General features: G+C 41.1%; 2 protein-coding genes across 9 annotated transcripts in view; one reads left to right on the top strand and one right to left on the bottom strand.

The window, feature by feature from the left end:
• Nucleotides 1-8759, bottom strand: part of CALR3 (calreticulin 3) — a 32048-nt gene extending 23289 nt beyond the window's left edge. For 2 of the 3 annotated variants that reach the window (XM_032627398.1, XM_032627399.1), the window contains exons 1-3: nucleotides 8629-8759; nucleotides 8305-8406; nucleotides 5739-5942 (exon numbers count right to left, since the gene is read on the bottom strand). In XM_032627398.1, coding sequence (XP_032483289.1) covers nucleotides 5739-5942; nucleotides 8305-8406; nucleotides 8629-8719 — 397 coding nt within the window. In that variant the 5' untranslated portion in view covers nucleotides 8720-8759. Of the gene's footprint in view, nucleotides 1-5738; nucleotides 5943-8241; nucleotides 8446-8628 lie in introns of those variants that run through there. The other variant, XM_032627400.1, reaches the window with a different exon arrangement.
• Nucleotides 8760-8951: 192 nt separating this feature from the next.
• The window catches only part of C3H19orf44 (chromosome 3 C19orf44 homolog), a 31398-nt gene continuing 25717 nt past the window's right edge, over nucleotides 8952-14632 (top strand). For all 6 annotated transcript variants that reach the window (XM_032625903.1, XM_032625902.1, XM_032625901.1 and 3 more), the window contains exons 1-2: nucleotides 8952-9060; nucleotides 12984-13749. In XM_032625903.1, coding sequence (XP_032481794.1) covers nucleotides 12985-13749 — 765 coding nt within the window. In that variant the 5' untranslated portion in view covers nucleotides 8952-9060; nucleotide 12984. The remainder of the gene's footprint in view (nucleotides 9061-12983; nucleotides 13750-14632) is intronic.

Genomic DNA, 14632 nt, shown 5'->3' with positions numbered 1-14632 from the left:
CTCTTCCAGTTTTATTGAAATATTATTGCCATACAGAACTGTGTAAGCTTAATATATACAACATAATGATTTGACTTACATATACCATGAAATGATGACCACAATAAATTTAGTGAACATCCATCATCTCATATAGGTACAGAATTTTAAAAAAAGTATTTTTTCCTTGCGGTGAGAACTCTTAGGATTTACTCTATCAACAACTTTCATATATAGCATACAGCAGTGTTAAGAATATTAATCATATTGTACATTATAACCCTAGTATTTGTCTTATAACTGAAAGTTTGTACCTTTTGACCACCTTCATCCCATTCCCCCTCCTCCATGCCCACCTCTGGTAACCACAAATCTGATCTCCTTTTCTATGAGTTTGCTTGTGAAGTATAATTGTCCTAGAACATTATGTTAGTTCCTGGTGCAGAAAATAGTGATTCAATATTTTTATACATTACAAAATTGTCACCATGATAAGTCTAATTACTTTGTTACCATACAAAGAAGCTACATTATTATATATGACTATATAATATATGACTATATTCCCCATGCTGTAAATTTCATCCCTGTGGCTCACTTATTTTGCAACTGGAAATTTGTACCTCTTAATCTTCATCACCTACTTTACTCATCCTTTCACCCTCCTCCCCTCTGGCAACCACCTGTTGTCTACATTTATGACTCTCTATTTTGTTATATTTGTTCATTTGCTTTGTTTTTTAGATTCCACATATAAGTGAAATCATATAGTATTTGTCTTTCTCTGTCTGACTTATTTCACTTAGCATAAAACTCTCTAAGTCCATCTGTGTTGTCACAAATAGAAATATTTCATTCCTTTTTATGACTAATATTCCATTGTATATATACATCTTCTTTATCCACTCATTTATTGATGGGCACTTATATTCCTTCCACATCTTGGCTAATGGAAATAATGCTGCAATGAACATAGGGGAGCATATATCTTTTCAAATTAGTGTTTTTGTTTTCTTTGGAAAAATACCCAGTGTGGAATTGTGGGATCGTATGTCAGGTCTATTTTTAATTTTTTTTAATGAACCTCCATCCATTTTCTATAGTGGCTGCACCAATTTAAATTCCCACCAAAAGAGCACAAGAGTTCCCTTTTCTCCACACCCTCACTAACACTTGTTATTTGTTGTCTTTTTGATAATAGCCATTCTGACAGGTGTGAGGTGATATCTCATTGTGGTTTTGATTTGCATTTCTCTGATGATTAGTGATGTTGAACATCTTTCATGTGTCTTTTGGCCATCTGTATGTCTTCTTTGGAAAAATGTCAATTCAGGTCCTCTGCCCATTTTTTAATTGGGCTTTTTTTTTTTTTGATGTTGAGTTCTATGAATTCTTTGTTTATTTTGGGTATTAACTCTTTATCGAATCTATCATTTGCAAATCTCCTCTCCCATTCAGTAGGCTGCCTTTTCATTTTGTTTGTGGTTTCCTTCACTGTGCAAAGGCTTTTGAGTTTGATGTAGTCCCATTTATTTATTTCTGCTTTTGTTTCCCTTGCCTGAGGAGACAGATGCAAAAAAAAAATTGCTTAAGCTGAAGTCAAAGAGCATAACGCCTGTTTTCTCCTAGGAGTTTTATGGTTTCAGGCTGTAATTTAAGTCTTTAATCCATTTTGAGTTTATTTTTGTATATAGTGAGAGAGTAGCCCAGTTTTCCCAAAACTATTTATTGAAGAGGCTGTCTTTTTCCCATTGTAAGCTTTTGCCTTTTTTTGTTGTGGATTAATTGACATATATAAGCATGGGTTCATTTCTGGAATCTTTATTCTGTTTCACTGATCTATGTGTTTGTTTCTGTGCCAGTACCATACTGTTTTGATTACTATAAGCTTTGTAGTACAGTTTGAAATCAGGGAGTGTGGTATCTCCATCTTCGTTACTCTTTCTCAAAATTGTTCTGCCTATTTGGGGTCTTTTGTGTTTCCATACAGATTTTAGAATTATTTGTTCTCGTTTGTGAAAAATGCCATTGGTATTTTGATAGGGATTGCATTGAATCTGTATATTGCCTTGGGGAAGATGGATATTTTAACAATATTAATTCTTCCAATCCATGAGGTATACCTTTCAATTTGTTTGTGTCATCTTCAATTTCTTTCTTCAGTGCCTTATAGTTTTCTGAGCACAGGACTTTTACCTCCTTAGTTAGATTTATTCCTAGGTATTTTATTCTTTTTGATGAAACTGTAAATGGGTTTGTTTTCCTAATTTTTCTGATAGTTTGTTGTTGGTGTATGGAAAGAAAAGATTTCTGTATATTAATTTTATATCTTGCAGTTTTACTGAATTTATTAGTTCTAGTAGTATTTTGGCAGTGTCTTTAGTATTCTCTATGTATAGTATCATGTCATCTGCACACAGTGACAGTTGTACCTCTTCCTTTCTAATTTGGATTCCTTTTATTTCTTTTTCTTCTCTGGTTGCTGTAGCCAGGACTTCCAATACTATGTTGAATAAAAGTGGCAAGAGTGGACATACTTATCTCATTCCTGATCTTAGAGGAAATGCTTTCAGCTTTTCACCACTGAATATAATGTTGGCTGTAGGTTTGTCATATATGGCTTTTATTATGTTGAGGTATATTCCCTATATACTCACTTGGTTGCGACAAGGCTTCTCTTTGTTGGGATTTGTTTACTGCTTCAATTTCCTTATGACTTATAGGTCTATTCAGATTTCCTATTTCTTTGTGATTGAGTCTTGGTAGGTTTTGTGTTTCTAGGAATTTGTCCCTTTCATCTAGGTTATCCAACTTTTTGGTGTACAAATATCCATAGTGCTCTCTTATAATCCCTTGTATTTCTGTAGACAAGGTAGTAACATCCCCACTTTCATTTCTGATTTTAGTAATTTGAGTCTTCTCTCTTCTTCCCTTAGTCCATCTAGCTAGTTATTGATGTCACAAAGTTACATCTTTATATGCTGTGTCCCCTAAAACATAAACTAATAATTCTTTAAAATGCATTAGTCTCTTAAATTATGTAGAAAACTAGATTTGTAGTTACAAACCAAAGTTACAGTAATATTAGCTTTTACACAAATAATTGTTTTTCCTTAAATGTATTAGTCTCTTAAATCATGTAGAAAACAAAAAGTGTAGTTATAAACCATTGTTAAATAATACTAGCTTTTATAATTATATTTACCTTTATTGAGATTTTTATTTCTCCATATAGGTTCGAGTTACTGTCTAGTGAGTGCCCTTTCATTTCACCTTGCAGGACTCCCTTGAGCATTTCTTGCAAGGCAGTTCTAGTGGTTACAAACTTCCTCAGCTTTTCTGTCTTAATTTTTCCACATATTTGAAGGACAGTTCTGCCAAATATGAGTTTTCGTTGAGAGTTTTTTTTTTTCTTTTCACTTTGAATCCACTATCTTCTGGCCTCCAAAGTTTCTGATGAGAAATCTGCTGATAAGCTTATTGCAAATGCCTTGTATGTGATGATTTGCTTCCCTCTTGCTGCTTTCAACATTCTTTGTCTTTGCTTTTTGCAAGTTTGATTACACTGTGTCTTGGTGTGGACCTCTTTGAGTTCATCTTACCTGGAGTTCATAGAGCTTCTTGGATATTTATATTCATGTATTTCATCAAATGTGGAAGTTTTCAGCCTTTGTTTTTTCAAATATTCTCTCCCTCTGCTCCTTTTTCTCTCTCTTCTCCTTCTGTGCCTCCCACAATGTGTACACGTTGGTCTGTTTGATGGTGTCCCACAGGTCCCCTAGCCTCTGTTTGCTCTCCTTCAATCTTGTTTCTTTCTGCTCCTCAGCCTTGATAATTTCCATTATCCTATCTTCAAGATCTCTGATTCTTTCTTCTGCTTGCTCAAATCTGCCTCTGACTCTTCTAGTGAACTCTTCATGTCAGTTTACTTTTCAGCTCCAGAATTTGATTTTGGTTTCTTGCTAAGTATTCTATCTCCTTACTGATATTTCCATTTTACTCTCATTTTTCTTGACTTTCGCTACATCTTCATTTAGTTCTTTTAGCATCATTCAGACAGTTATTTAAGTCTAACAGATCTGCCATTAGGTCTTTTTTTCAGGGACAGTTTATGTTGATTTATTCTTCGCATTTGAATGGGCCACACTTTCCTGTTTCTTTGTATACCTTGTGATTATTTGTTAAACACTGGACATATGAGTCTAATAATGAATGTTAAGCCTGGAAATTGGATTCTCCTCCTTCTGCAGGGTTTGCTGTGTTGTTGTTGGTTTTTTGACTGATTGTTGAAGGCTGGCTCTGTACCAAGGGTCAGCCTGGGATGTAAACTTAAGGTTTTCTCAGGTCTTTTCTGAGTGTTTCCCTGTGTATGTGTGGTCACTTTCTAATTTTCCCTGCATATGTAGTTGTTTTTTAATGTCCTAGTCTTTAATGTCTAGCTTCCTAAAGGGGAAAAGGTGAAAAATGAAGGGTGGGAGGGAAGGGTTCTGGCCCTTTAAGTCTCCTGGAAATCATTTCAGCTGGAGGGGGAAAGGCTTATAACAATGGGGGTGTGTTTAACAACAATGGCTGCCCATCTCTTTTTCTGCACCTCTGCAATAAGAAGGGGCAATCAGCCATCGGAGTTCAGATCCTTGATATTTGGAGGACAGGGTCCTTTTTGCCTACCCTGCCTCCCGTAAAAGCTGCTCCAGGAACCTGGTGCACAGCTGTCTGTTTGCCATATGGCTGGAGGTGGGAATGGGTAGGTACTACTGTGCTAAGAACTGAAATTCACCCAAATTGACCTCCCCAGTTTTCTACTGGAAGTTGCAATACTTCCACAGACTCCATAGTTCCCTGTTACATCAGACAGATTCTGCCAGTGCAAGAATGTTGTCTTGTCTAGGTGGGGAGACAGATTCCTGGTGCTTCCTATTCCCTCATCTTCCCAGAATCCTCTTCATTCTTAAACATTTTTGAATCCACACATTTCAGTTATGTCTAGTTCCTGCAGCCCAATGTGGTCCCTTCCCAATTCCAGCACAGATGTTAATCAATTACTCCTAGTGTCAGGAGACATTTTCCAGGGGTCAACAATCTCCTTTTTCTGTAAGGAGCCAGACAGTAAATATTTTTAGTTTTGTGAGCTATATACTCTCTGTCATGACCATTCAACTCTGCCACTACTGCTTGAAAGCAGTCATAGACAAGATGTAAATGAACTGAGTGAGGCTGCATTCCAATAAGACTTCATTTGTGGACAATGAAATTTGAGTTTCATATTATTTTCATGGGTTAAAAGTATTGTCCTTCTTTTGATTTTTTTAATCATCCAAAAATGTTAAGAAGCAGGAAGTTCCCTGGTTGCCTAGTGGTTAGGATTCTGGGCTTTCACTGCTGTGGCCCGGATTCAATCCCTGGTCGGGGAACTGAGATCCTGCAAGCCATGCAGTGCAGCCAAAAAATTTAAAAACCCATTCTCAGTTCATGGGCCATAACAAACACAGGCTGTGGGCCGATTTGGCCCATGGCCAGGTTTACTGACTCCTGAGGCATTCAAAATACTTGGGGCTACATTAATGTTGAATAAATAACTTTCTCCCAAGAACAACAGAATGGTACAGTCGCCTTTTTTTAATACTAATTAGGTTTAACAGTATTAGAAACCTTTAGTTAGATAAACTCAACACAACTATAGCAAAGTCAGTCTAAGGATCCTACAGGTGGAAGGGTTTTCAAAATCACAAGAAATGGTTGTCCATACTATCTAAACTCACCAAACATAATATAGTACTGGGATTTTCCATTCAGGTTCTTCTGATCCACATCTGCAGGGAAGAGCTTAATGTAGCCGCCTCCACAGTCCATCTTCTGCTCATGTTTCACGGTGTACTGAATGATCAGAGTCTTCCCTTTATTGCTAAATGGTTTGAACCGTGCAGAGATGGCGTAGAATCGGCTATTTTGAGTGGTCTGCAGACCTTTAAATAAAAAGTACTCATGAAGGATTAGGAATGACACTGCTCGGCAATGCAGGGAATTACATGGTTGTCCTCCCCCACCCCTGATAATAAACCTTCCAACCATTTATGTTGATCCTGCACCTATAGCACATTTGTACAATGATATACAATGCGCATATCACTAAAAGGCTCTCTGCTGCCACAGAACTTCTAGTTCACATACTCACGTACATGTTTTTGTACTTAATATACCACTGTTAGGTCTTAAGTTATAAAAACACTTCAGCTCTAACTGACAAATATGCAATCTAATTATAGATAAGAGATTAATTTTGCTTCCCTTCATTTTCCAAGGGGTGGGAATGTACAAGGAAGCTTTGTAACAACTGGATTAAACAATGGAACATTCTACTTCTTTTCCTTAATTCTCATCTTAAAACAGCTATTTAAGAGACACAATGGCTGATGGAGGACAGATTGCTGATCTGGGGGGAAAAAACGTGCTTCACTGCACTGGATGAGCTGGTCCTTGGGTGTCATCTGTGTGGTGGCTCTTTTTATGAAGATACCATCCTTTTGTCATCTGAATCTTCTTGTACTTTATAAGTTTAGCTGTTCACTTCAAGACCAAAAACCCCTTTTCAGTAGCCAAAAGGCTCTGTACCAATTCCTTACCTTATACTGGAGTATAAAACAAACCTGACAACAAGGACCTACTGTATAGCACAGGGAACTCTACTCAATATTTTGTAATAACCTATAAGAGAAAAGAATCTGAAATGTATATATAACTGTACTGTACACCTAAGACTAACGTATTATAAATCAACTATACTTAAATTAAAAAAAAAAAGACAAACCTGAAAACAGAGCCAGTCTTCTTATAACCTACCCTTCCTTGTAACATACTCCAGCCTCCATAACTGCCTATGCTGAGAGCCATCATTAATGAACCTGGCATTTTGTGTCAGTATGTCTAAGACTGAACTCACGGTTGACTCCTCACTCCCAAACCTATCTCTCTCTCTCTCCTACATTCTTCCCCCACTCTTCCCTTTCTCAGGTGATCTGTAGCCCCTTCCCCTACCATCCAGGCAATTCCTAAGGCCATCTGACTCACCACCTCCCTCTGAGTCTCACCACACTCCTCAGCCACCACCATCACCTCTCACCCATCTCTGTCTGGTTAAATTCTATTGATCTTTCCATCCATGGCTTCTATGTTATGGTCCTGGGAGACCACAATGAAAGGGGTCAAATTAACCAGTATCCTCAGTGCCTTGCCTGTGTCTGCTCTCAGTAGACAAGTGCTGGGATGAATGAAATGCACAGAGTCTCAGGATTCCAGGTTGGAGGAAGGAAAAACATTGTGGGAAAAAAACAAATGACAACCCCGCTCCCTGTACAAGCTTCACAGACCACCTTGTTATTTTCACTCCATTTTTGCCATCACAGCCTGACAATTTGGAACAACGTGTATCCACGAAACAATGAAGGCAACACTGGAGTAACAGGGCCAAGATGGAAGTTGAGTGGAAGGTGGTAAAGAGGGAAATGTTTTAATCTAAATCAGGGGTTGGCAAACTTTTTTCTGTTAAGGCCAGGGAATAAATGCTTTACACTTTGGGAGCCATTCCTTCTCCATCCTAATTACTCATTTCTGCCTTTGCAGCCTGAAAGCAGCCACAGACTGTATGCAAATGAAGGAGCATGAATGTGTTCCACTATTTATGGACCCTGAAATTTCAGGCATTTCATTGAATTTTGTGTAATTTTTATGCATCACAAAATACTATTCCCCTTTCTATTTTTCTCCAACAATTAAAAAACGTAGAGACCACTCTCAGCTAACTGGTTGTACAAAAAACAGGCAGTAGAGGAGCTTTAGTTTGCCTACCTTTGATCATCAGGAATGAGAAGCCAGAATACAGGTTATCCTTGGTACTTAGAGACTACTGACTTGGGGGGGAGGGTAGGCCAGAAGAGAAGACTCTGGGGGTGGAGGTGGGGCCTGAAAACGTTCCTATCTTGACCTCGGTGTGCAGTTGTAAACATTCATCCTATCGGACCCCCAAAGATCCATGCGCCTGACGGCATATAACTTTTACCCTGTTTTTCTTTTTAACGCGAAAATAAAAATGAGAAGTACCTTCTTAACTTTTTCCTTCTGTAGGGCAAGACCCTCGGCTCTCCAAACCCATTTGACTAGTGCTTGTGAAGAGGGGGTATCTTGGTCAAGAAAAGAGAAGACAAAAAGACCTTACCCATGCCTGTTTCCTGACCTGTGAAATGGGTGTTTGGGCTGTGCCACACCTACCTTGAAAGGTTGCTATGGGGGGTTTAACATTCATCTTGATTTTCTCACGATACCTACACTAACCTTTGTCTTTCTCTTTATGACCATAAAATTTCCCGGACGAGAGTCTAAAATACCCAAATTGGGAGTCATTGGTGGACTGCACCCATCGGTTCCTCCAGCGCTCTGTTGGGGGTAAATAACACCGGTTAGGGCTGAAAACTGTTAATTTGGGTGGTGGGGAGAGTGTTAGGGGCCCTCGAGGCTTCGAAGCTTCGAGGTTTTGCCACCACCGATCCCTCGGCGACAGGCGGGGGCAATGGCAACTTGGGCCATCCGTTGGGCACTGGGGTTGGGCACTGGGGTATGAGGGAGCTTAAGCCTCCGCCACCGGCGGAGCCCCTTCACCTCCATCTAGAAAGTCCTCCTGGAAGTAGACTGTGGCCAGCGCCACCCGCAGCACACAGACTGCCCAGAGCGGGACACGAGCGGCGGCCATGGACAAGGCGCGGCCACCTCTTCTCGTAACCGTCTCTTTGCGCCGGGTCTCCGCGGCGCGCCGGGCCCTTCCCGGAACTACTCCCGTCATGCCTTGTGATTGTGACCCGAGACACCATTGGGCCTTGACGCGCGGTGCACGCCGTGTCTCCCTTCAAACTACCATTCCCATGATGCCTCGCGATAGTGACATGGAGCGCTATTGGTCGTTGGGGCGCAGGATGCACCGGGAGCTGTAGTCTCTTTCGCCCTGGCGCCTTTGCCGGCGTCAACGGTCCCTTCTGGCCCGAGAGTCCGGCCGAGAGCGGTGGCGGCTTCCGCGGAAGGACTTCGTGGGAGGAGGTTGGCGGGGTTGGCTGGGCGGTGGCCGGGCTTAATGCCCGGGCTCGGGAGAGGAGTTGCAGGGAAACGGGACGCGCTCCGGGGCTGGGCAGGTCGGGCGGCGGGAGAGCGGCCTAGCGCCTCATTTTCCTCGTCTGGGGCCCATGAGCGAGCGTGGTACGATGTGGGTCGCTCCAGGCCTGGGGGAAGAGCTCGATGGTCTGAGGGGCGACTGTGTTTTCAAATTTTGGCTTATTTATTTTTAACAACTTTATTGATAATTCATTTACATACCATACAGTTCACCCCTTCTAAGCGTACAATTCCCGTTATTTTTAGTAAATTTACCAAGAAGTGCAAACATCACTACCATCCAGCTTTAGAACTTGTCAGTCACCGCAAGTGTATCTCTTCTGCCCCTTTGCAGTCTATCTCCGCTACCACTCCCAGTCCCAGGCAACCACTGATGGGCTGAGTCTATAGATTTACCTTTTCTGGACAATCCTTATAACTGGAATTATACAGTGTGTGGTTTTTTGCATCATCTGGTATTTTCCCTTAGTATGGTGTGTTTGACGTATATGCGTGTTGTGTGTGTCATTATTTGTTCTTTTTTATTACTGAGTAGTATCTCATTTATGGATGGACCTCAGTTCTCATCCATTCACTAGTTAATGGATATTTGGGTTGTTTCCACTTATTGTCTATTATGAATAAGAACTATTATGAACATTTGCATACATTTCTGTTATCTTGGGCTTCATGGGAGTAGAACTGCTGGATCATAAAGTAACGATGTTTAACTTTTTGAGGAACTACCAGACCGTTTTCCAGGTTGTCAGCTGCGTCATTTTATAGTCTCTTCCAAAGGGGTATGAAGGTTCCAATTTCTTCATACCCTTCACCAACCATTTGTTATTTTCTGTAGTTTTGATTATAGCCACCCTCGTAGGTATGAAGTGGATCTTATAGTGGTTTTGATTTGAATTTCCTTCATGGCTGATGTTGAACATCTTTTCATGTGCTTATTGGCCATTTGTATATTTTTTTTTTTTTGGTGAAATATTGGTTCACATCTTTTACCTATTGGTTTATTTTTAATTATGTGTTTTAAAAATACATCTATTTCTGAAACTAACACAATATTGTAAATCAACTGTACTTCAATAAAAATTTTTTAATTAAAAATATATATTTTAGTTGTGGTAAAATGTACATAACATGAAATTTACCCTTTTAAACATTATTGATTTATTTTTAAAATTATTTTATTTTATTTACTTATTTTGGCTGCGCCGTGCAGCTTGTTGGATCTCAGTTCCTGGAGCAGGGATTGAACCCAGGCCATGGCAGTGAAAGCCTGGAATCCTAACCCCTAGGCCACCAGAGAGAAATCCCTTTTTCTTAAAATTCTTTTTTAAAAAATTATTTATTTTAATTAAATTTTTTTATTAAAATTTTTTTTTTAAACCTAAGGAAACTTTCAGAAGAACTAGATGCCAGAAAACCTGGCCTGGTGGTCAGGCTTTTCCTCTGACCCACATAGTGCCCTGGGCCTTGCCTACAAAAATATAACGATAGCTGTTGATGTTGTTCCAGTGCTTTCTACTTCCCCTTCACCATGTCCTTCCAGCTGAAAGTTAGCCGGTTATGCAGGTAGTCCAAATACTGTCATTACTGCTATCTAAATTTTATTGTATGCTTATTCCATGCCCCACACTGAACATAGGAATCCTGTGAGGCTAATAGTTATTATTCCCTTTTTACAGATGAGCAAGCTGAGGCACAGAGTGGTTAAGTAATTTGACCAGGGTCACTCACACTAGGAATTCTGCACTGTTTCTGTTGGGTGTGATTTTTGATTCACTGACTCCTGTGGTCAGGCCTGTGCTGGGCACTCTTAGTACACGGGGTTAAGATGGGGATGAGCAAGTAAGCACACTAGTCAGAGAAACAGACAGTAAAATAATAAAAATAATTCATTCTTGTACAGAATCTTAGGGGCTGGGTTAAATGCCTTGCACAAAATATTTGAACTCAGCTTTGAAAGGTATATAAGATGTATGGTAGCCAGGTTTAACAAATCAAAATACTGGACACCCAATTGAATTTCAGTTTCAGATAAACAACAAATAATTTTTTAATATAAAAATATTTAGGGCTCCCCTGGTGGTGTGGTGGTTAAGAATCCGCCTGCCAATGCAGGGGACACGGGTTCGAGCACTGGTGCGGGAAGATCCCACATGCCATGGAGCAACTAAGCCCGTGTGCCACAACTGCTGAGCCTGCGCTCTGGAGCCCGCAAGCCACAACTACTGAGCCTGCGTGCCGCAACTACTGAAGCCGCATGCCTAGAGCCTGTCCTCTGCAACAAGAGAAGCCACTGCAATGAGAAGCCCATGCACCGGAGCAAAGAGTAGCCCCCACTCGCCACAACTAGAGAGAGCTGCACACAGCAACGAAGAACCAAAGCAGCCCAAAATAAATAAATAAATTAAAAAATTTGGAACATTACCTTTTAGGATAAAAATATTTGGGTCATACTTATATTTTTTAAATTATTTGCTATTTATCTGAAATTCAAATAACTGGGTGTCCTGTATTTAGTCTGGCAATCCCAATAAGGTTGTTTTCCAAGTGGACAGAGTGGGGGAAAAAAAGGCTTTTTGGGGTCTCAGTAAATTTTTTAAAATAAAAGTAACAATGGCCTTGCTAAAACATTCAAACAGTATGGAGCTGAGGCATGGTTCTGCATCTTTTCTGCCTCACAGATCATTATGCTGGAGACATTATTATGCACACAGGTCTTCCCCCATTCCTTTTAACAGCTGCATAGTATTCCATTGTCTGCCTGTGGTCATCTGGACTTCATTGAGCCTGTATGGATGGGATCACGATTCTGATGAGTACAAACAATGCTGCCAAGACATCCCTTGAACATACCTCTCTATGGGCATTGTAGGGAAATTCCCAGACGTGGAATTGTGGTGTCACAGGGTCTGTGCATTTCACATTTTCATTGCTGTTGCCAGGTTCCTCACTAAAGGGCCTGCAGCAAACACACACCCATGCCATATTTTTCCATTTTTTTAAGTGTTTAAAATCTTTTGAAACCTTGGTAAATCTTGGAGTGAATTGTTCATATTCCTTCAGGGGCACATGGGAACTCTGAGAATATGATGAAAACGCTGGCCCTTTTTCCCAGAAAACTGTACGCCAGCACACACATACAACACATGGCCGACCTTTGGTGGGGGGTCTGTGTCTGTCCATAGCCCCCATCCCTGCTCCCAGGGCAGTAGTTCTCACACTGTAAGTAAAATAAGATTTCTGGGGAGCTCATTAAATATACAGATTGTGTTTCAGCAGCTCTTTTTGAGAGAACTGAGGACACTTGGGTAAAGGAGGAGACCAGACTTGGGGTGTAACTGGGTAATAGGACTCACTCGGAGTAGAGGTGGGGTAACTGGAGAGGCAGTGAAGCACTGTAGGGGCGAGTGGGACCTTTGGAATTGGCCTGAGCTTTGAATTTGGCTCTGTTACTCGCTGGCCAGGTGACCTAACCTGTGGAGGCCTTCATTTCCTTCCTTTTCTCTATGGAAGAGGCATGACAACGACCAACTCTCAGTGTCGAGTGAGGATTAAATGAGATACTGTAGCTCTGAGCAGTGCTAGGCATACTGCTGGGCCTGAGAAGCACTGGCTCTTGTCTTTAATATGTAACGTGTCTCACTTAAGACCTGGCCTTGAACGGCATAGTTCAATGATAACGTACCAGGTGTCTTATTATTTTCGTTGCCATCATAGGGCTTGAAGGGGAGGCTCTGGCCAGATGGCAAAGGGGGATGTGGCCTCTCCCAGGTGGTGGGAAGCGTTGAGAGATTTGAATGTGCAGTCTGAACATCAGGTATTCTTACTGTAAGTTTTCTTTCTTCACTCCCTAGAATGGCTTCAATAAGAAAAACCAGCCGTACTGTGCGTGATATCTTTGGTGACTTCAGTGATATTTCCTTAGAAGATTCAAAGATGGAAGAAATCCAGAACTTGGAAATCAGTAGAAGTCTTACCAGAATAGTGCCCGGTCCAAGCAGATTTCTAAAAAGAAACCAGACTATGGATGGAAAACACTTATTCCCGAAAGAGAATGCTTTCCTGGGGAGTGGGCCCTGGCTCTCTTCAGGTAGAGCTTCGACCACTGCCTCGAAGGTCAGGGCCAACGCTGCACTCACAAAGCTGGCCCAGATAGAAACCAAGATCAGGAACCGGAAGGTGCAGATGGATTTTTCTGACGTGGAATCTGACCTGAAGACCTCTGAGGACTGGCTTCCTAGCAGAGCAGACGAAAATCCCCCTAGCAGGACGGTTGACCTTTCTTCACAGAACACAGACAAAACCTCCCAGAAACAGGCCCTTGAAATTCCTGTCCCTGAGAGTGACATGCCGAGTGGGAAGGTCAGTAGGTTTCTAAAGAAGAGAGAAGCACCTGTGGAAAAGATATCCCCTGAAGCACATGTTGGGAAAGAGAGGGATCTTCAAACACCCAAAGAGAAAAAACCTCCTAGAAGACTGGATTCTCCAGACAGTGATGAAGAGGAAATGAAAGAGTTGCTGGGAAGCTTGATGGAATCTTCTAGCGAAAAACAAGCATCCACAAATCAGGGTTTCACCAGCACCAAAGTCAGTGAGAAAGAACAAACAAAACTAGTCTCGGTAAGGTTTGCATGTATTTATCTTGTACTTGTATGTACTTTGCATGTGTACCTTTCTGTCATAGCACTAGAGACTTTTGAAGAGGAGAGGTTGGGTTTCAGCCAATCACGGGTACCCATTGCTGGTCTGCTCTGTAAGGGACAGGATTTGGGACACGTCAGGCAGTTTTGCACTATGTGGAGCCTCGTAACTGTATACACCCCAGGACAGCACTTTGTATGACTGATCCAACACCAGCTGTGATCACTGCCATTGGTGATCCATGCCTATTTGTTGGCTGTACCACACAGGAATCACTAACTTGGGAAGGCTGCATTTCCATCTTCCAACTGTTCAATGCCAATGAACAGTTCAGTGGCATTAAGTGCATTCACGATGTTGTATAACCACCACCTCTGTCTAGTTCCAAAACGTTTTCATCATGCCAAAAGGAGACCCTTACCCAGTAATCCCTCCCTGTTTCCCCCTCCCCCAGACCCTAACAACCACTAATCTGCTTTGTGTCACTGTGGGTTTGCCTGTTCTAGACATCTCGTGTAATGGAATCATACAACCTGTGGCCTTTTGTGTCTGTTTTCTTTCCCTTAGCATGATGTTTACGAGGTTCACTCACATTGTAGCATGTGTCAGTGCTTCATTCGTTTCTATGGCTGAGTAATATTCCATTGTGTGGATGGACCACATTTTATTTATCCATTTGTCCATTGATGGACATTTGGGTTGTTTCCGCCTTTTGGCGATTGTGAATAGTGTACAAGTATCTGTTTGAGTCCCTGTTTTCAATTCTTTGGTTTTATACCTAGGAGTCGAACTCTTGGGTCTTGTAGTAATTCTGTGTGTAACTTATCGAGGAACAGAGAAACTGTTTCCCCCAGTGACTGCA

The sequence above is a fragment of the Phocoena sinus genome, chromosome 3 (genome assembly GCF_008692025.1).
Source record: "Phocoena sinus isolate mPhoSin1 chromosome 3, mPhoSin1.pri, whole genome shotgun sequence".
NCBI lineage: Eukaryota > Metazoa > Chordata > Mammalia > Artiodactyla > Phocoenidae > Phocoena > Phocoena sinus.
Note: the sequence above shows the minus strand (reverse complement) of the source record. Positions and strands in the feature narration are given on the sequence as shown.